Here is a 25,845-nt window from a genome sequence, read left to right on the forward strand (position 1 = left end):
CCCTCCTCCTCCCCGGCTCTGCTAGAGGACTTCTGAGAGCCTTTCTAACTTTTAATGTTCTGAGTTTCTGAACACTTACCATGCACCTGGCATCAAACAAAGCCCTGAAGGTAAGAAGTGTCAGACTAACTCTGTCTTACTTGGGGGGTGTGGTGGGGAATGGAGAAGCGAAACAAGAAAGTAGAGATGTCCATGCTTCATGCGTCCTAGATGGAAAGGGCAGGGGAGATGAGAGAGCAGGGAGATAGGGTGCAGGCCTGTGAAGGTTTTATTCATTCAGCAAATATATACCAAGCACCTACAGGCCTGGTCCTTGCTAGATATGGGGGGCATGATTGAGAGCTGGCTGTTGGCATCTCCAAGCTGAGTGAGGTATCGGAGACTGACAGAAGTGTAAACGTGGTGTCAGTGGGGACTGCCCAGGTTGGTGTGAGGGGTTCACGGGAGGGGGAGTGAGCAGGGCTTGGGAGGCTCAGACTGAGCTTTAAACTTTTGGGAAGACCTCTTAGACAACACGGAAGATGCTCATGCTGCCATTCAGGGCCTGAGCTCCAGGTGCCCGTGGCATTGCTGTGTTCTGAGAGCGTGATCAACATGGGCTCAGCCTGGAGCGTCCAAGCACATGGCTTGCGTTCACACGCGGCTCCCAGGCCTCCGTCAGCAGGGCCCGCCTGCGCTCTCCCTCCCCAGGCTGGCCGAGCATCTGCGGAGGACACGAGCAGCCATCATGCTCCAGAAGCAGTACCGCATGCGGAGGGCCCGCCTGGCCTTCCAGAGGGTCCACAGGGCCACCGTCACCATCCAGGCCTTCACTCGGGGCATGTTCGTGCGGAGAATCTACCAGCAGGTGTGTAGCCACTCCCCCCACCCCGCCAGCCCTGCCCCGGGGACTCAGGGGCTGCAGACTGGGAGTCAAAGCAGCAGCAAATGGATTGTCACCACCACGAACAATTGTGGGTGTGCTCCTAACTTTCTTCTAAGTGATTTGACACCTTTGCTCCCACTGAGTCCTTTCAAAGTCCCACAAAGTATAGTATATCAGAGTCTTCCAGAGAAACGGAACACGTGTGTGTGTGTGTGTGTGTATACAAATAGGGGGACTCTCAGGAAATTGTCCACATGGTTATGGATGCTGGGAAGTCCCATAATCTACCATCTATAAGCTGGAGGCCCAGGAAAGGCAGGGGTGTAAATCAGTCCACGACTGAAGGCCTAAGAACCAGAGGAGCCGATAGTGTAAATCCCAGTCCCAGTGCAGGAGAAAATGATGTCCTAACTCAAGCAGTGAGGCAGGAGGAAAGGGGCGAATTCCCCTTCCCTCTGCCTTTTGTTCTCTTTGAGCCCTTAGGGATGATGCCCTCCCACATTGCAGGGAGGACAGTCCACTCATTCAGATGTTCATCTACTGTAGAAACGCCCTCAGACGCACCAGAAGCAATGTTTAATCTGGGCACCGTGAGGCCTGGCAAGTCCACACGTGAGAGCAACCATCATAGGTTGGATGGGTGCGTGTCGTCATGCTCCTTTGACAGCTGAGATGCTCGGGGACGCTGTCCCCTGCCCAAGGGCACTTGGTCAGCCAGTGGCAGAGCCTGGTGACCTGTCTTGGGCTCGCTCAGACTTGAGAGCAGAGGGCAATATGAGGTATCATCAGGTCTCACCGCTTCATTTAGTGGGTTAGGAATCTGAAGCCCAGCAAGGTAAGGTCAGGGCAGCAGGACCCCGACCTCCCTGCCAGGCCATTATTCCAGCGAAGCCGAGTTACCCAGTAGCCTTGAGTCAGGACACAGCCATTCCAGCATATCACTCCGATACAGCTGAAGCCCAAAGCTAGGATGAAGGACAGATTGGAAGGAAAGGTCTAAAATATTCTTTTTTCCTAAAGAGAACATTTTTCTCTTTTATGGTCAGAGAAGGTCTGATTTTCTAATAAAACACTGAAGTGACCGTGAAAAATCAAATGTGATCAGACACCAGGGTGGCACCGAGTGATGTAAGATGGGGAAACCCAAGTCAGTGGGAGGTGGTTGTGCGAACGTTCCTGGGAGATCAGTGACATCTGTGTGATGTCCTCAGGGAAGGGGCACATGACATTTGGGAGGTACTAGGCTTGAACCCAGCTCTATCTTAGAGCTGTGATACTGGGCATATTTGTTCATTTATTCATTTATCCCACAAATACTTCTTTTGCAAGGCATTAGGGTGGACACATTGAGGATCTCGTTTTCTGAGTGGTTGGTAACTTGATAGAAAAAGGAAAGTGAATTACAAGCCATATTTGTACCTATAAGTCATTGGCTCATCATGGACTCTGACTAGAGAATCTCATCCCCCGGGCTCCCCATCACCAGGGAGGGGAGCTGAATCTGTTGAATGGGAAGATGCCAGCAGGGTTTATCTTCAGGTCCCTCCAACTTGGGAGGTTTTTATGCTGTGGTTCCCTAACCAATAAAACAAACTACTAAAAACAAGAGTTTAACAGCTGCCTCTCTGCAGGTAGATAGACTGCTGCAGAACTTAGTTAAAACTTGTTCATGAAACAAATGGACACCAAAACTTTGTTAGGCATGTCCTCTCTGCATCTCCTAAAACTAGGCCAGCCTTGGCTCTCCCTTCCTCCAGGCAGTATGTGAGCGTCCCTCATTCCTGTCCTGCAGTGCAAACCCACCAGGTGTGTGCTTGTCCCTACCAGGTCCTCATGGAGCACAAGGCCACCATCCTCCAGAAGCACGTGCGGGGCTGGGTGGCACGTAGGCGCTTTCAGCGGCTGCGGGGCGCGGCCATCGTCATCCAGTGTGCCTTCCGCATGCTTAAGGCCAAGCAGGAGCTGAAGGCCCTCAAGATCGAGGCCCGCTCAGCAGAGCACCTGAAACGTCTCAACGTGGGCATGGAGAACAAGGTGGTCCAGCTGCAGCGGAAGATTGATGACCAGGTCAGCACCAGGAGCTCCCTGCCAGGGGTTGGGGGCTGTGGGAGGCACCAGGGGGGCCTTTGAGAGAAATCCTCAGGGAACTGCTTGTGTCAGAGACCTGAGGGAGCACAGACATCCCGAGAAGATCACTCGGCAAGAACGTCTACTGACTATGGCAGACAGAATAGTGCCCCCAAAGATGTTTGCATCCTAATTCCCAGGGCCTGTGAATATGGGACCTCACACGGCAAATGGGACTTTGCAGATGTAATTAAGGGTCTTGGGATGGGGAGACAAGCCTGGATTATTTGAGCGGGCCCAGCGTATTCACAAGGGTCCTGGCAAGAGGGTCAGATTCAGAAAGGATGTGACAGAGGTTGGAGTGAGGCAGGGCCATGAGCCCAGGATGCAGGCAGCCTCCAGGAACTAGAAAAGCAGTAACATGAATTCCCCACTGGAGCCTCCAGGAGGAACACAGCCCTGCTCTGACCCCTTTTAGGCTTCTGACCTCCAGAACCATAAGGTAATAGATTTGTACTGGTAACTTTATGGTAATTTGTTACTACAGTAGTCAAAATCATGGTCTCCTGCCCTTGTAGAGGCAGCCTGGGGTAGTCATCTTAGCTGATGTTGATGGGGAGGTTTCGCTGCCTGCCAGGCTCTGTCCTGGTGCTTTGTATGAACTTGTTTAACCCTCACAACAGCCCCATAAGGTGAATAGCATCATCCTCCATTCTTGCAGGTGGCGGTCACACAGGTGACCTTGGAAGGCCATGATTTGAACCCCACTGGTCTGGCTCTGGAGCCCATGTTCTTTACCACTTTGCTCTTTGGCCTCTGTTTCATTGTGTGGTGGGAAAAACACATGCTTTGGAATCTGAAAGAATCCAGTTCACATTCAATTCTGCTGCTTAGAAACCAAGTGACCTGATCCCTCCACGCCTCAGTTTTCTTATCCATAAAATGGGGCTTCTAGGGCTGGAAGAAGAGTGAGTGAACATGCACAAAGGATCTGGTATGCACTAGGGAGCCCAGGAAATGGTTACCACTATTATATTTATGCTTTTTCCTTTTCCTACCCTAACCACCTTCTCAACCAGTCCCACAAGTGACAAGTCATTGGTCAGGTCTCTATGGGTGTGTGGGGTATTGTGCAGGGCACTGCAGGGAATCCGAAACAAGCCCAGGATGCTCGACACCCCCCACCAGGTTGGAAAGATGAGAAAGGCATGTGTGCACACACTCCCATACACCCACTTTTTTGGTGGCTCCAGTGGCCAATCTTCTTCATTCTCCTCTTTGGAACAACTTGGTACTTGACAGTTTCTGGTGCTTTGTTAGGCTTGGTGAGCAGAGGATGACTTTGACACACATGGATGCTGTATTGCAAGGGAACAATATTAAGGTAGTGTGGCCAACAGCATCCACTACCCTGATGATTTCCTGTGCACTCTCACGTGCCACGCCCTGTGATCAGTGTTTTATGTTCACTCTCATTTGATCCTATAGCAACTTTGTGAAGTGATTTTACAGATGAGGAAATTGTGGATCAGGGACATTAAGTACCTTGCTGAGGTCACAGAATTAGAAAGTTCTAGAACCAGCGTTCCAGCCCGATCTGTCTGATCCCACAGCCATAATGAGGATGATGCTAGTTTTCTTAACCCCAAACATCACTAAACTGTTAGCCCTTCCCTGTGTATTGTCCTTGCTAATATGGGTTCCCAGCGTTGAAAGCAGGCTCACAGTTAGTTTGGCCTCATGCAGGGTAGTAAGATGACCATAGGAGCAGGCTCCTGCAGTGGCCTGGAGGGTTTCAATCACCTCCTGAGAAAGGACAGGGGAAAGGGAGGGAGAAGAACACAAAGAATGCCACAGTGTGTTTGTGCAGTGTTGAGAGAGAATCCGAGTTGGAATCACCAGGCACTGCCCTGGAGGTCACTCCCTTGTATTGCATCTATTCTAGGCTGGGCGTTTTTTAAGCTTCACAAGACCACAATAGGGCAAGAAAATAAGCCATTTTATACTTAACCACCTACCCCAAACAGCAGCCCAGAAGTATTGTATAGACGGTAGTAAAATGTCCCTGCTTCTCTGCTCTTGCAAAGAGCAGTCTTCTCAAGAAGAAGCTGTTGTCCTGGATGTTTATGTTCCTGATGTGAGTTCAACAGGGTGTCTGTTTTGCTTGAGTACTTAGGGAGCAATACAGCAAGTTGAAGTGCAGGGTGGAGGACACTAGGTACCTGCCCCTGGTCGGCCTGCAGTGATAATGCCCAGTCGTGGATGAAGGCACATCTGCCCAGAGGGATAGGACTGGAAAGGATTGGCCATTTGAAAAACTCAAGTACAGGGAGGGGCCCAGGTTTTGTTATTGTCGCTGTTATTGTTCTGGCCATTGATCACTGACCACAAAAGACATTTGCATAGTTAAAATTTGCCAATTAACCTTCTGAGTAAAGTGTAGTCAGACGAGTGGCTTTGTTGGCCACCCTGCCGGGAGCCCTGTGTCCTGCCCAGTCACTGCAGCCCTCGGTTTCCTGCCCCAGGGCCCTGCATTGGCGTTGCTGATTTCTGAAGTTAACTGGTGAGGTTAAAAATAAATCTGATATTTTACAACCCACGTGCTGGAACATCAAAGAGAAGCAGATTTAAAAGGCCTATTTTTAAAAAGAGCTTTTTGCCTTAAGCTTCCTGCTTGGCAAACATCTGTGAGTGGTGGCAGGTGCTATCCACCCTGGGCAGGCTGCCCTACGTGCAGAGGGTGATCAGAAGAGGCAAAAGGGGTGGATTAGATCCTGCTTCCTGGTACCCCTCCCTGCATTGCCCAACTATGTACCAGGCACATTCTCCTGTATTAATTTATGTAATCCTCACCAGGACCCTGTGAGATAATCTCATCCCCACTTTAAACTGAGGCACAGAGGCTAAGCAGCCTGCCCAAGGTCACACACTAGTAAGTAGCATGGCTAGGATTGAAAAACTTGGCAGTCTGGCTCCAGAGAAGGTTCTGTCCCCAACCAAATTATAGGATATCTGCACATTAGGAGATTCTTTTGACTTAAGAGAATTCCTCAATCCGAGGAGGACTCTTAGCTTTGTTTTGGGTTCATTCACATATAGATGGCATTGTCCTTGGACCAGTTGGTCTTCTACAGTGGGGTGTGTGACCCGGTATCAAACATGCTTGACATTCTTTCGTGAGAAGGAGGCATCAGCATAATCTTGGTACCAGGTCTTCAGAGATGCTTGTTTATTGAAGTCTCTTGGCAGACGGGGCTGGCCATTTGGAATTGTCTTTCTGTTCTTTGTGTAATGCCCAGAGACAACTCTGGTCACTGCTCTCCTGACACACGAGGTTTCTTAAGCCAGAAGGAGAAGACAGGCAAAGACATCCCAAGGTATTTGTCAGAGCAGCATGGGGTAGTGGACAAAATCCTAGCTGGATGGGGGCCTGAGTTCTGTCTCAGTTACACTTGTACCAGAGTTGACAGCTTGGGATTATGGCTGAATATGTAAGTGGACATTGGCCTGAGATTTCTAAAGTAACCTCTAGCTCAAAAATTAACCGATGCTATGATGTGGCTAAAGTAGTGGTTGCCAACTCCAGGCTGCACTATAAGATTACCTGGTGGAGTTTTTTTGTTTTAAAAGTATTCCCAGTGTCAAGGAGTCAGCAAAGGAGGAAATTGAAGGATAACACGAGGGTAAGGTTAGTGCCAAAATTCATGGCTAAGGTTTCGTGCACCCAACTAAAGTGACAAGACAAAATTGGCACCAAGTTTCCAAGCAAACAAAAAGAAGGAAATAGGATCATTTGAGAGTTTAAGAGAAAAACTGTTGGAAGAGGATTGGAGCTGTCCCTTGTACTGAAACTTTTTCCTGTGGGCTTTTGTAATCTGTGATCTCAGAAACTGCTACTTCAGAATATCTTTAAACAGTAAATAACAGTAACAGTTCCTGGGGCCGTTTCTTACACCGTCCCTGATGCAGGCCTGTGCTGTGACATTTTTTAGCCAAAATGATGTAGGCTATGAACTTGGCTGTCTACAATTCTGGCTTTATTCAGATACAACATGTGGAGTGAGTAGGCCATTTGAACCTACAATTTTTCTTTTATAATGAGGGTCAAGTTTTAGACCTTTAAGAGTACAATGCTGTATTTAAATGATTTATCTGAAAAAATATGATAGAATTATATGGATTCAGTTAGTAGCCTTTTAAATCAGACTGGTTCAGTATATTTAGTATACACTGAGTAGATACATTAAATTGGTTATTTTATGATTCACAAGAGCATCCAAGTACGTTTGAGAAATAGCATAATTCACAGTTTTCTGGCCTCCGGTGCCTCAGTTTCCTTAACTGAAATGGGGATATGAATCAGTCTCACTACATAGGATTTTGAGAATTGGATGGAGTTAGTATATGTGAATTATGTAGTACAGTGCCTGCCCCATAGTAAGCACCCAATTGAGTGCTGGTAGCACATGTGAAACATGTTATTTTTCATGATGCAGATAGTCTTGCAATGATTTCCTCACCTCCTTCCCCAGGGGTCTGTAGACCATTAATTGGGAACTACTTGAAGCCTCTTCCATACAGTTCGGCAGGTTGTTCACTGCACAAGGATAGTTGGCTATGGGGACAAATAGGGCTGAAGACCATCCTATGCTCTGCTCATCTGACTGTGAGCCCTGGAGCATTGCTGCCCTGTGGAATCTGTGCACCCCTGCAGCTGTGTCCATGCAGAGACGCAGCTCTGTGGACCTCCTTCCTCCCTGGAGGTGGTGCCCTTTCTGGTTTATACAAAAGTGCTGTAGAGGTCAGCACAGGTCTTGGGATCATGGACTAGAGGAACAGGTGAATGCCATATCCCTCAGGTGGGGTAATACTTCGAGCCTAAAAAATCTTGCCAAGCAGACCTTTGAGAGGGGAAAAAAAGCTTTTGAAAGAGTAACAAATAGAGTGTCAAGTTACCTTCCCAAACAGGTTTCTTGTTGGCAGTTGAGGACAGATCTGTGCCCTTCAGTAGTAGGGGCAGGGTGAGCATCCTCTCAGGATATCTGAGGAACCCAAGGAGACTAGGGGTCTGTCTGGAAATCCCCAGATTCTGGTATTAGGAAAGGGCCTTCACTGGGGCAGGACAGAGTGGGCCAGCTCTCCAGGTCCTACTGACAAAGGCAGCTCTGAGGAGCTTAGCCGCCATTGTAAGGAGGGTTTCTGGGGTCTATGGGGGAGCAAGTCCCCACCTTCCACCCATACATACCCCGTGTCAGGCTTGGCTGCACAGCCATGGGCACCTGATATGGACCTCATGGTATGAGGATAAGATGGGAAACTGCTGGGTCCTTCTGGGGTCTTCCTTTCTGAAATCATGCCTGCAGAGCACAAAATGTGCAGCTGTAGTGAGTCCCCAGCAATGATTTTTGGATGCTGCTGATGACCTAGGGAGGTGCCCAGGTGCTGCTCTTAGGAATCTCCCCACCACCTCAGGTGATCAGCCAAGGGTTCAGACTGAGCAAAGAAGACAGCTCCCGTTTATGGGGCACTTACTGTGTGTCAGGCATCAGGATATCCCTGAATCTTGATGAAACTCCAAGGAAGGGCTTACCATTGTCCCCCTTCCACATATGAGGAAACTGGGGCACAGAGAAGTCGAGTGATCTGATCGGACGTATGCAGCTGATCAGGGATAGAGCTGAGATCTGAACACAAGTCTGTCTGCCTCCATCCACTCTTAACATCCTGACTTCCCCGAGTCCCATGTCCACCTGGATGTTAGCATCCACGAAGAGTCGACCTCCTGGAGAGTCACGTTATCTTTGCATGAGGGTGCTAGGGTGTCCTCTGTGTCTGTGGCAGGATGCTGTCCTCTGCAGAACATAGTTCTCCCTGAGAGTCTACAGAGGAGTGGGAGGTGCTTGTGCCCCTTGCCACCACCACCATATTTTGTGCCTTCTTCCATACTCCACACTAACTCCAGTCGGAAACCCCTAGAGCCCAGTCCTCTGCTCCACTCTCATGATGATCTGAGCCAGCTATGCCACCTGGAGGTGACCGTTGGGCTGAACCTAACTGCCAGTCTGGAGTGGAGAAGAGTGGACATGGCTAACCCACGACACACTCCCTCCCTGAGTCCACTCCCCTTGTGCAGAGACCTTTCAGCCTCCAGGCAGAGGACTCAGACCAGGGCAGGGGTGGGTACAGGCAGGATTGAGTTTTCTAAACGGATGACACCTAACTGGATTTCTCATTACTTCAAGCAGCGCTGGCTGCCAGACCAGACTTAAGGGCATTTCCTATTGTAACCGGAGGATTTCCCTGGACTGTAGGAGAGTCTCTTTCTGTGACATGAAAACAGGACATGTTCTACTTGGACACCAACAGCAGGTCCCAGGCTTGAGGTCCCACAGCACGAATGGCATCGTGCACTGGGCCCAATGGACATTCTTCGGCTTTCCGTGAAGCTTAGTTTCTGATGTGAATTAGTAATTGATTCCTGATGCCCCAGTGTATTGGTATTTTAACCAACAGCTCTGGTCTACTTGGAGCTCCCACAGAGAATAGCAATGAAGAATAATCAGTGGCTGTTGGTTGCTTGGAGAGCCTTACTTCACTTTCCCCACAGACCTCTTTCAGCGGGTGCTCTCAAGTCCTGCAGCACCAGTTTTTGCCCATGTTGACACGAGCAGTTGACATTGGCCCTAGGTCCCCCGTGTTTCCTCTGTGTGAGCCCTTCTGTAGTGCCCTTGCAAACCTGTACCAGGCACCGGGGGGGATGTTTCTCACTTTCCTGTTGTTCACTTGGGTGCCCAGTCTGCAGGGGCACAGCATGGACGAATCTGCCAGGGCATCAGTCTGTGGAGTCAGAGTCTTACAGGGTGAGGTGACAGGTGGTGAGAGGGACCCCGGGGCCCTGTAAAGGGCCTCCTTGGAGGAGGGGATACTGAAGGGGTCCTTTGTCTCTGAGCTGGCGATTAGGTTGCAACTCTTTGTGCCAGCAAGTCCAAGGGCAGGAGGGCCCTGTGTAAAAGAGCAAGAAAACCTGAAAAGCAAAGGCTGCAGATCCAGGAAGCCAGCTACGTTGTTCCCACAACTTAAAATTGGCTGCAAGGTCTGTCCAGCTAAACGTAGAAGGCTAACTGCTGTCAGCCAGCTTCCAGCTCTGCCCTCGCTCAGAAACACTTCTTGAATGTCAGCTTTGGTGTTTTTTCTGTTCCTGTATTTCTCCTGGGTTCACAATAGGGTTCTGTCAGGGGGGATGCTGGGAAAGCACTCAAGTATGCAGTGATTGTGAGATTTAATTCCACCTTGGAAGTTCCTTTTTTTTTTTTTTTTTTTTTTTTTTAACTGCCATCATGTTTTTTTCCTGCCCCAACAACCTTACTCTCCACCTCTCCCTCTCTGCTGGCTTTCTCACAGAACAAAGAGTTCAAGACTCTGTCGGAGCAGTTGTCGGCGGTCACCTCCACACACACCATGGAGGTAGAGAAGTTGAAGAAGGAGCTGGCCCGCTACCAGCAGAGCCAAGGTGAGGACGGCAGCCTGAGGCTGCAGGAGGAGGTGGAGAGGCTGCGGGCGGAGCTGCAGAGGGCCCACTCAGAGCGCAAGATCCTGGAGGACGCCCACACCAAGGAGAAGGACGAGCTGAGAAAGGTACGTCGAGGCCAGAGAGAGCCGCTTGGCGGTGGCCTGGCCTCCAAAGCACCCCTTCCGAGACCATTTCTTCTTCCAGCTGTAAAATTGACACAGACTTTACTGGGGCTTCTGCCCACAAACTGACCATCCCTCTGCATTTGGACGTGAAGTGTGCCTGCTTTGGGGTTAACACACATGAGCACGTGCCATTCACCGAACAAGTGTTATGTTTCACCATTGGCTGAACACAATGGCATCCCCTGAAAGGAATGCACATGTGTGCCTCGGGGCATATTTCTTACAGTCTAGAAATAGCCACCACATCGTCTCTGTGGCCTGAGCCCTTGTTAGCAAGAGGCGTGGTACAGAGGTAGTGGCCTTTCTTCTTGACATTGCAGGGATTGGGGCAACCTTTAGACATCCCTACTTGTAGCATTCGTATTTTGGGGACTTTGCCTTAAGTGTCAGTGCCGATGGTTTCAGCCTGACTTGTCCATTCTGGTTGGTGTGCTCTGTTTCTCTCTACCGCATAAAATAGAACAACTTGGGATTGGCCCCCACTCCCCCATCTCAAAGTCCGGATACGAAGATTCCCTTCTCCTCTCCCAGGTTAGCTGTTCAAACCAGGAATGTGCCAAGTGCCCATTGGAGAGTCCTCCATGGATGCAGGGCACAGCCATTTGCTCCTGCATCTCTGCAGTGACCCACAGACCACAGGGCAAATAGCGCCTCGCCCCATCATTTAGTGCTTCCATCACTGGAAGGTCACAGTGGGGTGAGAAGCTAAGGATGAGGGAGGGATTCAATGTTCCTAATTTTGGAATAATAACTTTAAGTGTTTAAACATTGAAGCAGGCTAAATGCTGCCTCAGAAAGGGTCCTGGGGTAGATCTTGCAATGGCCAGATTCTCATCCCTGTACTGCCATTGCCAAGCCCACATGGGAAAACTTACTGGCCTTGGTTCTCTCATATGTTTGTCTGTTTTTAAACAGTATAGATCATCTCTCAGGTTTCCAGTGAATGTGGCAACTGGCCAACTCCATGAGTTACTATTTGGTGGCTTCTAGAAGGAAAAGGCCCCCAGCCCTGCTCCATAGTGCTTCCCTCTTCCTCTGCCCATTACCTTCTCCTGGCCTGAGAGTCCCCCAGACACCACTAGGGAATATGCAGGCTGCTGTTAGAGATGACGGAGTACAAAGCCACTTGGGCCGGCTCATGCTGAACTTGCCTACATCATTTCCCCGTCCCAGGCAGAATTTCCACACCACCAGCCACTGCTTTCCCTGATCCTGCGGATTTCCCAGGTGTCGGAGATGGGGCCCACACGGGGACTGGGTGATGAATGAAGTGAGACCTGGGGCTTCCTGGTCGCATGTGGCTAGCCCAACACAGAAAAGTAGGAGCTTCTGTCCCCAGTATGCCACCCAGAGAAACCTGTCAGCTCACCCACCAGGAGGCCTGAGGTGGACTTCATTCTTTGAGATAAAGCATGGGGTGCTAGGAAGCTCCTGTTCGAATGTAGCTGTAAGCCTGTCACCTACAAACCGTGGGATTCCACCCTTGAGGTCTATTAACTGTGGGAATGGAGGGACAGTAACCCTTCTATGTGAATAAAAAAAACAAGACCGTGGAATCCAAAGGCAGAGAAGAAGCCAGGATTAGGACTGGAAACCCTTGAGATTGACCCTAGGAGGGAAAGAAAAGCAGGTTCCCTGCATGTGCATACCCGTCGGATGAGACACGTGGGAAGTATATGTACTCAGCAGATCCACAAAGCTAGCTGTCTCCTGTCTCCGCCTCCGCAGAGAGCACTTGACTTCTCTGCTTCCCCTTGGGCACTTTGATTTGAGGACTCGGTGCTTTAAAGATGTCCAAGTCTCTTTCCAAGGGAGTCTGAAGGCTTACATATGAAACTCTTCCTGGGCAGGGCAAAACAGAGAAGAGCCTCCTTCCTTTGCTCCTTAAAATAGTTTCCTAGGAGTGTGTTGAGCTAGGTTTTAAACACAATGAGAGCTTGGAACTGGCAAGAAGACCAGTCTCAAGGCCACTACAAGAAGGGGAAGAATAAGCACAGAGGCAGGACAAGAAAAGCACCTTCTCCGACTCCAAATGTAAGCAAATCCCAGACTAGCAACAGGAGAAGAAACTGGCATGAGATGATTCATGAGGTGCAGCATCCACCTGTCTCCAGGAAGAGAGTGGAAGCAAAATGGCCGCCTCCTCTCGGGTCTGGAAAAGCTTTTTTATTCTGGTGGCTGTGAGGTGGGTGAGTAGCAGAGCTAAGCTTCCCCCCGCCTCCCGCCCTCCATCTTTTGTCCCTGGTCAGGGTTTAATATTTATCAAAGGCACCGTGTCCAATCTTAACAAATGCTGAATGAATAATCAGACAATTGGTTTCCTCTCGGGCTCGTCTAGAGGCTGCTCTGCCTTGAGCGAGATTGATGAGACGGGCAGAGCACAGTGAGGAACAGACTGCTCGTAGATGTTAATTAATGGGTTTGATAGGTCTGTCAGCAAATGCTTTATTGGAACTGGTATCCTGGAAAACATTGGGCTCCCCACTGCTGACGATACCCATTGTCTGGCCACGTGGCTGAGCTGCCCTTGGGGGGGGGGGAAGTTGGGTCTCCCTGGGGGCAGGAATTCCCCACTGTGGCTGCAGACCCCCAGCCACGTGTTAGTGGGCACCCTCTCTGCTGAAGGCCTCCATTGTTGTGGCCTTCCCCCCAGAACAGTCGCACCCAGGCCTTTGGCCTCCCCTCCTTTTAGCCCGTGTGATGGGTTCTTTTTTAAAGCTATCAGTTACCCCATGCTGGCTGTCGTGTGCTGCTATGCCGTCTTGTACAGTTGAGCTGTTTTGTGTCTGTGGGGAAAGAGACGTGGTGCCCAGGGCTGCCCTTGACACAGAGTTATGGCTCATTGTCCAGAATCTGCTCCAAAGGCCTGGCTTGGGGCAGGGTTGTGGGTGGGTGAAGAAGAGTGGCCCCCAGCCAGCTTCCTAGCTCTGAGCAAAGGTCCTTGACACATGTGAGGGCTGAAGAGCAGCCCCCGGGCTGAGCATCCAACAGTTAGGGCCATGTGTTGTGTTGTGTCCTCTGTCACCGATCTGCCAGCCTCTGCTTGCTTACCTTGGGTAGTTCCAGTATAAACGTTTGGGGTTTTTCCAAATAGAAGTGGAGAAGTATCGTGGGGATAGTGGGTTCCTTGCAATGGGGTGTTTCCAGTCTTTCCCCAAAGATGCAGAGTAGACTTCTCTGGCCAACTAAGACATCGAGTTGTGCTCCCAGAGCTCCAGGGTTTGTGGTTTGGAAGGAGGCTGATGGTTATCGGAACCAGTATTCTGTGCCAACTGTGTGGAAGGATATCAGCTCATTGACGAAATCATGGAAATCCAGGTCTTTCATCCATTCACCAGATAGTTATGGGCTGCCTCTATTTGTTAGGTGCCATTCTACGCACTGGGGCAAAAGGAAACTATTTTTTAAAGTCCTCTTGTTCTTATGGAGCTCACATCTTTGGGATTATGAGAGAATGTACAGACAGGAATCGAATACAAATGATCCGTCGTGTGCCATAAAGAAAAATAAAGCAGAGTGAAGGGGGATAAAGAGGGACCTCTGGGGACAGGGAGAAGTATGGCTTCGCTTATGGCAGCCAGAGTCTCTCTCTCTGTCTCTGAAAAGACACCTTAGTGAGGGGCGGGTGAGCCATGAGCATTTCTAGGAAACAGATAACAAGCGTAAATAGCAGTTGCAATGGGTGGGAATAGGCTGGGTGGGTTTGAGGACCAACCAGCCATTGGGCTGAAGCAGAGTGAAGGACAGAGGACTCAGGACACGACAGTGGGCAGATGATGAGCCTTTTCTGATAGACATTGTCCAATCAGTTGGTCCTATGGTTTTCTACTAGAAACCTTGCACTTGGCTCTTTTTTTTTGTATAAATATCCAACTTGATAAACAAAACAGAACTAAAAGCTCAGAGCTACATTTGTATCCCTAAAGATGAACTAGTAAAGGCAGTTCTTGAGCATGAATCTGGGGTATTTGTTTCATTTAACTTACCAGGGGCTAAATTAGCCTGATAGTGCTAGGTTTTACCCCCAATGTTGGTTCTGATGATCTGTCCCAAATAACCTTTTAGAAGAAACGCTCCAAGTAATGTGGCGTGCAAGAGCTAAAAGATGCTTGCTCCACCCTTTGCCCCGCCCAAGAAAAAATGGAGCTGCTGAATGTGTGAGTCCTGAACCCTAGTGAAGATGTTAGCGTGCTAAAGGGAACACAGCTGCCTGGTTCTGTGTTCTGTGTCTCTCACTGTAGGCTGCATGCCTGACCGTTCACAAAAGGGAGACCATTTAGCTGCAGGAGTTTGTCACCTACTGTGCCTGCCAACAGGCATCCCATGTGCTAGCTGGCTGGGAAGACTGAGGGGTGGCCAGTACCTGGGGAAATGTGATAGGGAAGCCTTCTCTGTCCTCCCAGGGTATGGAGCCGATTGTGGGACCTGCCCCTCCTGCTGTTCATGGAAGAGCAGGAACGTGGGCCCACCTCCAGGGCTGTTCAGGCAAGGAAGAGAACAAAGCTCCCCAGGGTCACTTTGATGTGTAGGGCTCAGAATGACAAAGCTGAGTTCCTCAGAGGCCTGCCTTCATGAATCAAAGCCTCAGGGGGAGACAGAGGGAAGAAATGAGGCTCAAGCACAATAGAAGACTTCAAGCTAGGTACATGCTGTTGACCATGGCTTTCCCAAACTAGTCTTGCCTGAGATTCTAGATCATAAGTGGTTGCAATAAACTTAGACTACATTGCTAGGAATGGAGGTCGCTGGTCGAACCTAGTGGTAACGGCACGCACACTCTACTGGCCAGGCGCTGTGTTGCATCTCAGAAGGGTGTTGACTGTATGAAGCGCAGAGCAAAGTAATGACCGTGAGTGATCTCAGATGCCTTCTCAGGTGACCACATGCTCCGTGAGCCATCTGCATATTCAGAGGGTGGTTAAGGGGAACACACATTGACTTAGATCAGGGAATTCAGAAGTTACAGCCTTGGGCCTTGTTCCTGGCTGAGGGAGAATGGAGTGTCCCCCTCCAGATGTGACACCAGGTCGAGCTTCACTTGACGCCCCACCAAGGCTTTCTTTTGTAGAGGCACACGCCTTGTGGTTTCTTCCGTTGGCTGTTTTCAGCTTGTGCATCAAGGAACATGAGAGCTATTTTTACTATTTGCCAAGGTGCTCATCGGGTGAACCATCTTTAATAATAGAAAATGAGAAGCACTTGAGTACTTTTTCCCCACACTGTTGCTCTTGAATCATTTGATTAAGTAACTCTTGTGTTCTAGATGTTTTAGTCAACCACAAACCCATTCATTAAAAAAAAAAAAAAAACCCTTTTTTTTTGGTTTGTTTAACTGAGAAAAGCACAGGCCTCTTAATGGGATGTGTGGGGTCCTCCCTCCTTCAGTCGCATTGGGCCGGGCTCTGATGACACGACAGCCTGGCGGTGGTCCAGGGGCCCAGGCTGCGCAGGTGAGTGAGGAAGCAGAGCAGTCTCTCTGGGTCTCTGGAGGGACCGACAGGCCCTGGAAGAGCTGAGCAAGGGGCACAGCCCACATGTGCAGGCTAGGAGGCCTTCCTGGAGGAATGAATCATGGTCCTAACCAGATGAGGAGAAGTCCTCAGTAAAAGGCTAGGGAAGAGTGTGGCGGAGGGAACAGGGAAACGCTCAGGTGGAAACCAGAGGTGGGGAGAAGCTGGGCTCCACTCAGCCCGTTTTAGGGAGGTGTGTGGAGGAGTTGAGCTTATCCTGAGGTCAAAGGGTGTGAACCCATTCTCCAGTTCTCACTTCTGCTACCCGCCCGGCCTCGTTTCTCAGCCAGCGCCCCCTGTCCAAACCACACATGACCACGACAGAGCTGTTCCGCCCCCCGACCGAGGCTTCCACACCTCCACACCTGCTCATCTTCCCACCCGGAGTGCCCTCGGCTGCCCGTGAAATCCCGCATGTCTCATTGAGATGACCCACTTCTCCCGGGAAACCTTCTAGGGCCTCCATCTGTTCCTTGTTACCTCCTTTCTAAATCACCTCAGGGGTGCCTGGGTGACTCGGTTGAGCAGCTGACTTTGGCTGAGGGCATGATCTTGTGGTCTGTGAGTTCGAGCCCCAGGTTGGGTTCTGTGCTGACAACCTGGAGCCTGTTTCGGATTCTGTGTCTCCCTCTCTCTGCCCCTCCCCCACTCATGCTCTGTCTGTGTCTCTCTCTCAAAAATAAACATTAGAAAAATTTAATAAATCCCCTCATAGCTGTGGTTCTCAACAAGAGGCTCACAGGAGTATTTTACAATGTCTGGAGACATCTTGGTAGTCACAATTAGGGGGGTAGAGTTACCAACATCTAGCGGAGAGAAGCCAGGATACTGCTCAATGTCTGACAGGACAGCACCCCCACTCCCGCCAACAATGACAAATTATCTAGCCTAACATGTCAACAGTGCTGAGGCTTAGAAACCCTGCTTTCCAGAGCTCAGCTATGAACCTTACTGGTTTTCTGCTACACACACGTCCGCCTCTCCCGTTGGGCTGGATGCTATCTGAGGGCGGCCACCTCTAGTGTTCCTTATTTTTGTCTCTCTGGCTCCTGGCACAGAGAATTCTGTCAGGAACTGCCTGATGGGTGACTGACAGCTTTGCCCTGTATCATCCCCAGGGATAGAGCTAGGCTTGGTGAGCAGCGGCCTGTGATGACCAAAGGGCACCACTCAGTGTTTTTTCTTCCATTTCTCACCCTTGCCACCAAAGCAGATTTCGGTCTTTGCAGACACACCACATCAACTGTGTTAATTGTAATAGGCAATAACTTGTTGAGAAAGAAGAGTTTGTTATAATTACATGTATATCTTTAAAAAAAATTTTTTTAATGTTTTTGAGAGAGAAAAACACAGAGTGTAAGCAGGGGAGGGGGAGGGAAAGAGAGGGAGACACAGAGCCCGACGTGGGGCTTGAACTCCTAAAGGGTGAGATCATGACCTGAGCCAAAGTCGGACACTTAACCAACTGAGCCACCCATATATGCATATCCTTTTCCCAGCCTTTTCTTGTTTGATATCCTGAGGGGAGACAGAACATGCCCCTTTGCCTGACTCTCCATGGAAGGGTTTATAATCTGCCTGGTGGGTGAGGGCTCTGCTCAGTACCCAGAGTGGTGTCAGAATGATTCATACTGGTCAGAGCCTCATTCCCACAACTCTGAGCAGTACATTCACAGTTGAACTTGAGGTAGAACCCAAGTTTGTCTGAATTGAGAGAATGAAAAGCAGCAATGTCCCGTGGCAGAGAAGGCAGACAGTTTCCTAGAAGGTAGTTTCGAGCCTCATTTTGCAGGACATTGAAAATTCTTTGAAATCAAAAGATATTGGATTGTTTCAACAGACTGTTGACAAAGTACTTGGAGCTTTTGGTAAGCTTCCAAAGGTATTGTGTATCTGCAGTTCTCTGTTTGGAGCCAGAGAGGGCAAGCCACCTGCAAATCCATTAGCTCCCTAGAGTAGCAGAGGCATCTGTGAGAGTCGCTGCCTTCCGAGCCCCTAGGGAGGACAGGGCCAGGTGACCTTGCTCTAGGACCCCAGCCTTGTAGAAATTCTTTCCTGACCCTTTCCATGCGATGCTGAGGGTGGAAGGAGCCATACTCATCTCTCAGCACCTTAAGCTGAACTTTAATGCTAGGGGGAAGGCAAGGGAGTACTTACTCATAACCAACTGAAATTCAGACGTCAGGAAGGTTCTACCCTTGAACCAGTCTGATGGGTCCATCAGGGATTTGTCTCCTAGGTAGCAGTCCTGGTAGGTTACCATCTAATCTCAGCTGCCATGCACATGTTATCGTTGTTGTACCATGGATGTCTTTCTACACAGGCTGGGAGGAGTCTTCCCCAGCCCAACCCCCACCCCCCTGCAGTAGATCATGAAATGTACCAAACATGGCTGGAAGTGAGGACTTGAACCAGGGAGCAAGCTCATTCATTGTGTCACCCACTACAGTCTTGCAGGTGTCTCTGGAGGAGCTTATCACTCGGCCCAAATCTGGGAACCTGTTTCATACTCATATTTTTATCTTGTACCACATCTAGCACAGGGTACTGTGCTTAGTAGATTGGTTAATTTGTGGAATGATTTTTTAGTAGCTTTATTGAATATAATTCATATACCATCGCTTACTCATTTAAAGTATACAATTTTTTTTTAATATAGTCAGAGTTTTGCAACTATTGCATAGTCTAATTTTGGAATATTTTTATCACCCCCCAAAGAACACTGTATCCATTAATAGTCACACCCCATTCCCCCCTTATTCCCTGTCCCAGCCTTAGGCAACTAATCTACTTTCTGTCTCCATCGATCTACCCCTTCTGGACATTTCATATAAATGGAATCCTACCATATGCAACTTTTGGACTGGCCTTTTTCGTTTAGCATAGTGTTTTCAAGATTTATCCGTGTTGGAGCATTAATCAGTACTTTATTGCTTTTTATTGCTAAATAGTATTTCATCATATGGATATACCATATTCATCAGTTCATTAATGGACATTTGAATTGGTTCCACTTTTTAGCCCTTTTGAATAATTCTCCTACAACCATCTGTGTACAAGATCTTGTGTGGACATAAGTTTTCATTTATCTTAGAAACCTAGGAATGGTATTGGTGGTCAAACAAGGGTTAAAATGCAACTTTCAAGGAATTTCCAAAGCTGCTGCATTGGTTTACATTCCCATCAGCAGTATATGAGAATTATGATTTCTCTGCATCCTCACCAAACACTTGTAATTGTCTTTTTTTTTTTTTTTTTAACCATCCTAGTATATGTGAGGTGATAAATCATTGTGGTTTGGCTTGCATTTCCCTAATGACCTTGAACATCTTGTGTGCTTATTGGCCACTTGGAGGTGTCTACTCAATTTTTTTTCCCATTTTTTGATTGGATTTCTTTTTATTTGTTGAGTTATAAATACTCTATTCAGGGTCCAAGTTCCATATCATATAAATGATTTACAGATATTTATTGTCATACTGTGTGTTCCCTTTTCCTTTTGATAGTATCCTTCTAAGCAGAAAAGTTTTTAGTTTGGATGAAGTCCACTTTAAATATTTTTTTCTTTGGCTACTTGTGCTTTCGGTGTTATATTTAAGAAGCCATTGACTAATCCAAATTCAGAGATTTTGCTCCTTTGTTCTTTTCCAAGAGTTTTATAGTTTTAGCTCTTACATTTAGGTCTTTGATACACTTTATTTTTTGTGTATAGTGTGAGGTAGGAGTCCAATTTTACTTTGTGGAAATACAGTTGTCCGGGCCATTTGTTGAAAAGACTATTCTTTCCTCAATGAATTACAACATGAGGGTTTATTTCTGGATTCTCCATTCTATTCTATTGATCTATGGTCTACCCTGATGCTAGTGTCTCACTGTCTTGATTACCATAATCGTGTTTGAAGTAGTAAGTGTTAAAATTGAGAAGTGTGATCCTTCCAAATAATCTTTCAAGATTATTTTGGCTATTCTGGATCCCTAGATATTCCATGTAAATTTCAGGGTCAGCTTGTCAATTTCTGCAACAAAGCCATCTGGGATCTTGATAATGATTTTGTTGAGTCTATAAATCAATTGGAGGAGGGTTATATCTTAACAACATTAAGTCTTCCGATCCACTAACTTAGGATGTCTTTCCACTTTAGATCTTCTTTAATTTCCTTCAGCAATATTTTGTAGCTTTCAGAGTATAAATTTCTACTGCTTTTGTTAAATGTATTCCAGAGTATTTTCTTCTTTCTGAAGCTTTTGTAAATGGAATTGCTTTCTTAATTTTGCTTCTCAGTTTACTGCAGTGTATAGAAATACAATCAAGTTTTGTGTATTGATCTCGTACTCTATGACCTGAACTCATTTATTCTAATACCTTTTAAGTATATTGCCTGGGATTTTCTACATAAAAGATCATGTCTTATGCAGATAAAGATCATTCTACTTCTTCCTTTCCAATCTTGATGATTTTTATTTCTTTTGTATTTGCCCTGGCTAGAATCTCCAGTACATAGGTGAATAGTTTTGGCAAGAGCAGGCATCCTTGTCTTTGTCCTGACTGTGGACACAAAAGGTATTCAGTCTTCTGCCATAAAGTCTGATGTTGTGGGTTTTTGCAGATGCCCTTTATCAGGTTGAGGAAAGTCCCTCCTATTCCTAGTTTAAGCGTTTTTATCATGAACATTTGGTAACATTTTTTTTTAAGGATTTTTGCATTCATATCCTCAAGAGGTAATAGTCTGTGGTTTTCTTGTGATGTCTCTAGTTTTGGTGTTAGGATATTACTGGTCTTGTAAAGGGAACTGAGAAGTGTTCCCTCCTTTTCTGTTTTATGAAATAACCTGTGCAGAATAGGTATTAATTTTTCTTTCAGTTGTTGCTAAGTGATGGAATGATTTTAAAGTATATGGTTCAGCTTGGCGCCTGGGGAAGGTAATGTTGTAGAACCAGCTACATACATTCATCAACAGCTCCATGCCATTCCTGCTGCTTGAACTCCACATACATCATCTCCGTTAATGCTGAGACCAGGCCTGTGGGGTGGGTGTTTGTTTTCCAGAGGAGGACCTGGGCTTTACAGAGCCAGAGATCCGTGGCTGTGGAGCTCCTTGTCTTTGCCCCAGGCCAGATTTGCTGTACTTTGATTGTGATGTGATCACAGGAGTTTTTTCTGTGCTGACTTGCCAGTGGTTCAGGGAGCCTCCAAGGAAGTGGGACTCAAGTCTGGATGCCTGAATCGAGGGCCCCTGGGCACGTGTTCCTCCTCCTCTTCCTGTCCAGTTTCCACAGTGCTCACTCACTTGCTTACCTTTGTCAGGAAGACAGGGATGCGACATTGGTGAGGAAAATTACTCAGTGGCCTTCTGCCAGATGAGTCTCCAGGGGTTCCAGAGAGAAACATGCAGAGGTGGATCCATTGTGCTCCAGCTCCCATGTTACGACAGACCCCTTTCCTATACTCTTCTAGAACAACTAATGATTTCTGATTGTCTTAGAATATGTATGAATTGTTACATTTTTAAATCTATACAAATATTTGCTCCAATACAAAATAGCCAAAACTTCCTTTTTTAAAAAGCTCGCCATACAGGGGCACCTGGGTGGCTTAGTCGGTTGAGCATCCGACTTCAGCTCAGGTCACGATCTCACAGTTCGTGGGTTTGAGCCCCACGTTGGGCTCTGTGCTTGACAGCTCAGAGCCTGGAGCCTGCTTTGGATTCTGTATCTCCCTCTCTCTCTCTGCCCCTCCCCCACTTGCAGTCTCTCTCTCTCTCTCTCTCTCTCTCAAAAAATAAACATTAAAAAGAATTTCAATTTTTTTTATGTTTTTATTTTATTTTTGAGAGAGATACAGAGTGTGAGCAGGGGAGTGGCAGAGAGAGAGAGGGAGATACAGAATTCAAAGCAGGCTCCAGGCTCTGAGCTGTCGGCACAAAGCCCGATGCAGTGCTCGATCTCATGAGCTGTGAGATCATGACCTGAGTCAAAGTCAGACACTTAACCGACTGAGCCACCCAGGAGCTCCTTAAAAAAAATTTTTTTAAAGCTTGCCATACGCTATTTGTATTCTTCCTCTGAACAGAGCAGGATTTTTCTTTAATTAGTCTTTTCTTTTTGTGCCATTTTCAGTAGCATTCACTTCATGTTTTCTTTGTGGTGGGGGCGGTGGGTATCATCAGAAGCTAAACACTAGAGTTCTCTTTCCTTCCGCAACACCTGACCTGTGCTGCTCCACTGAGACCGGCAAGGGCAAGTAGGATGAAGACCAGAGATAATTCTTCATTGTGAGCCTTGGGCTCTCCTGCCACTCAGATTCGAGAGCTCAGAATTTACCAAGACAAGCAACCAAACACGAAGCGAAAGCCTATTATCATTGTCCATTCCTGCACACGGCCTGTGAGCATGTGCAGACTTCTCATGAGACTTCTGTGGGCGCTGGAAGACCGTACAGAGTGGTGAGCTCATCTGTCTTCTTTTAATGGGACTTTTCTTTCAGTGCAACAAATTTTCCCTCAAAATGAAAGCAGTCTTGACTGACTTGATTCTCTTAAAAAGAGGATGCAGACATAACCAGCTGAACTTCAAACCCCACAAAAGGAGCCTCTCCTTTCCCCAGCCTCAAAGGGCAAACATTTTCCCCTCTTGCTCTCCCTTTCAGCGCGTTGCAGACCTGGAGGAAGAAAATGCTCTCTTAAAAGATGAAAAAGAACAGCTTAACAACCAAATCCTGTGCCAAGCGAAAGGTAAGTACCAAAGCACTTGATTTTTCATTTTGGAGTTTAACTTCTTTTCCATACTGATTTCTGCCCTCAAAGCCTCCTAGGAAGAACACAGTCAAGATGGTGCAGGGAGAAAGGGCTTTAATAAATGAAAAAGAAGCAGGGGGGTGGGGGAGGGGGCACCTTTAAGACTCTGCTGTGACTCCTGGTTTTGAGTTTAATACACATAATGGACAATGTAGTGGACAGGATTTGGAGTTCAGGGGACTTGTACTCGAAGAATAATTACCGTATGCTACTGCCTGGCCTTGAGCAACTCCATTAATGACTGTAGTCCTCAGTTTCTTCATCTGCAAAATGGGCATAAAAGTATAGCTCTCCGAAGCATAAAGCATTTAGCATGGTGCTTGATACCTAATGAGCACCTAGGAGCTGTCATTATTGCTGATTTTAAATTTATCGTTAGTGTCCATAGGACCTGTTGTGGTTTCTTCTGCCCAGTGGGTCGTCTGCTAATGTTTGCTGAAGAGAAGGTCCTGGGTCAGATCCCACCGACCCCTGTGCCACCATCAACCCCCATGGGCTGCCTGACCAAGGAGGAGCAGTGGGTGTCCACAGATCCCAGTCCTTGCCCAGCTCAGTGGGTTCCTTAAGCAAATCACTCACCTTTTCCTTTTAGGTCTCTCTCCCGTGCCACGAGAGGATTGAACCATCTAAGGACATGATTTCACCCAGCATGAAATCTCATTGAAAACTTAAACTTCATTTCCCTATAAATATTGCTTCTTTCTGCTGATATGAATAAGTTTTGGTGAGGGGGGGAAGAGCCCATCCATGTGATCTGTTTACCTTCCCTCCTTCCCCCAACCTGACATCTGGCCTTATCTCCTTCAATCTCCCTACAGTTCCAGAACCCGAAAGACCAGGAATGGGGGCAAAACTGGGGAACAAAACCTGGGTTCTTCTAGGGATCTTGCCAGCAGCTGCTGTGACCGTTGTCACAGGAGAGAAGCTGGTGCATTAAGCAAGGGAATGTCCTGTCCGGTGCCTGCTTCTCCCCCCACCCTTCTCTGAAGACTTAAGCTGCCCTGACAAGCTTCCCTTTGCTCTGCAGTGGGTGAAGTTGCTGCTGAATAAACTCATCAGGTGGTCGTGGTGGGCACTTGTCATGGGCAGCCTTGCAAAGAGAGATTAATCACAAAGCATGAGTCAAGACTCATGCAAGGGGAATCCATTCAGAAAGCAAAAGTGCAGTTTCGTGTGCCTGCTTTCCAGACGAATCTGCCCACAACTCTGCCAAGGAAAATCTGATGAAGAGGGAGCTGGAGGAGGAGCGCTCCCGGTACCAGAACCTCGTGAAGGAATATTCACGGTTGGAGCAGAGATACGACAACCTTCGGGATGAGATGACCATCATCAAGGCAAGGAGGGCAGTCCTGGCACCGGCCCCACCTCCGGCTTCCTCACCCCCGTTCATGCACATCTCCAGCCACTGCACTGCCATCCAACACGGTCGTGCTCAGTAAATCTGTGCCTTTCTGGCACAGATCGGGTCCTTTCTGGCGGCTGTTCTTGCCGTGCCTGCCAGTGGTTATCACAGAAGGAAGTAGTGGGGCCAGGTGATCCTTCCCAGGGACGGCTCCTTTTTCCAACTTTGGGGTCTTCTAAAGATCTCAGGAGTTTAAGGAAAATCCCACCATGGTGCGTATTGTCAGTCATGTTACCTGCCCCAGAAACATCCCTACACTGAAACACTAGCAGCGTGGGGGAGTTCAGATCTCCGCATTGCTGGTGCATGCTGCAGAGAAACCCACAGCGTCTGATCATTTCTCCTAATCTTTATACATAGAAACATCCTATTTCAGGATTTATCGTTCCTTTTTACCCCACATAAACATTCCCTCCAGAAATGCATATTCAAACAAGATTGATAAGTTAATTGCATAGGAACCAGGAAGATAAGCTGAAGAGGAACATATATAAATACAGAATTTTCTGGCCAGTTCTTATTCTCAAAGCCAAATCATATGCAAGAAAAAGAAAAGTATTTTTACATGAACAACCTAAGTATAAATGGTAACCTCTATTTCCTTTTCAAAATGTTTTAAGTTTGGTTTAAAACATTTCAGTTTGGGGGGCGCCTGGGTGGCGCAGTCGGTTAAGCGTCCGACTTCAGCCAGGTCACGATCTCGCGGTCCGTGAGTTCGAGCCCCGCGTCGGGCTCTGGGCTGATGGCTCAGAGCCTGGAGCCTGTTTCCGATTCTGTGTCTCCCTCTCTCTCTGCCCCTCCCCCGCTCATGCTCTGTCTCTCTCTGTCCCAAAAATAAATAAACGTTGAAAAAAAAATTAAAAAAAAAAAACAAAAAACATTTCAGTTTGGTTTATTTAGAGAATGTGCATGAGTGGGGGAGGGGCAGAGAGAGAATTCCAAGCAGGCTCCACACTGTCAGTGCAGAGCCTGACACTGAGCTCTATCTCACAAATCATGAGACCGTGACCTGAGCCAAGATCAAGAGTTGGACACTTAACTGACCGAGCCCCCCGGTAACCTCTATTTCTAATGTGCTTACTGTTTTCATAAAATTGGAGCGCAAGTTGAAGGGCCCTCTAAGGGGCCCTTAGAAGCAGGCTTGCTACATTCTTTTCAAGTGGGGGCCTAATGACAGGATGGCCTTTGTGTACTATCAAGGCAAGACCAGGAAGATAAGGCTTGTTTGCTCAGGACTTTGTGGAAAAAACGGCTGAGGTGTTAGGGACTCAGATCTCATTAGGAGAGAGGGAATTTGGTCCGGCTATGGAGGTCCCTCCTCATCGTCATTTTGTTAGCTAGACAGATGACGATAAGAACTGTAGATGAAGTTTTCATGGGAACAGCTCCATTTAGCTATCATTCCAAGACCTGTTCTTGTTGACAAATGAGGCCAGAGTCCAACTCTAAGATCTACTGGCCTTTGAAAAAGAAATAGTTCTCATGAGCATTCATTTGTTAGGAGTACTTACA

The 25,845-nt window shown here is 47.8% G+C and overlaps 1 protein-coding gene across 1 annotated transcript in view; it reads left to right on the plus strand.

Annotated features, from left to right (window-relative positions):
- Window positions 1-25,845, plus strand: part of MYO5B (myosin VB) — a 340,809-nt gene that overhangs the window by 274,891 nt on the left and 40,073 nt on the right. The window contains 5 exon segments of the mRNA XM_030336665.1: window positions 691-847; window positions 2,693-2,932; window positions 10,334-10,567; window positions 22,784-22,868; window positions 24,120-24,265. Of these exon segments, the coding sequence (XP_030192525.1) occupies window positions 691-847; window positions 2,693-2,932; window positions 10,334-10,567; window positions 22,784-22,868; window positions 24,120-24,265 (862 nt within the window).

The sequence above is a fragment of the Lynx canadensis genome, chromosome D3 (genome assembly GCF_007474595.2).
Source record: "Lynx canadensis isolate LIC74 chromosome D3, mLynCan4.pri.v2, whole genome shotgun sequence".
In the NCBI taxonomy this organism is placed as follows: Eukaryota; Metazoa; Chordata; class Mammalia; order Carnivora; family Felidae; genus Lynx; species Lynx canadensis.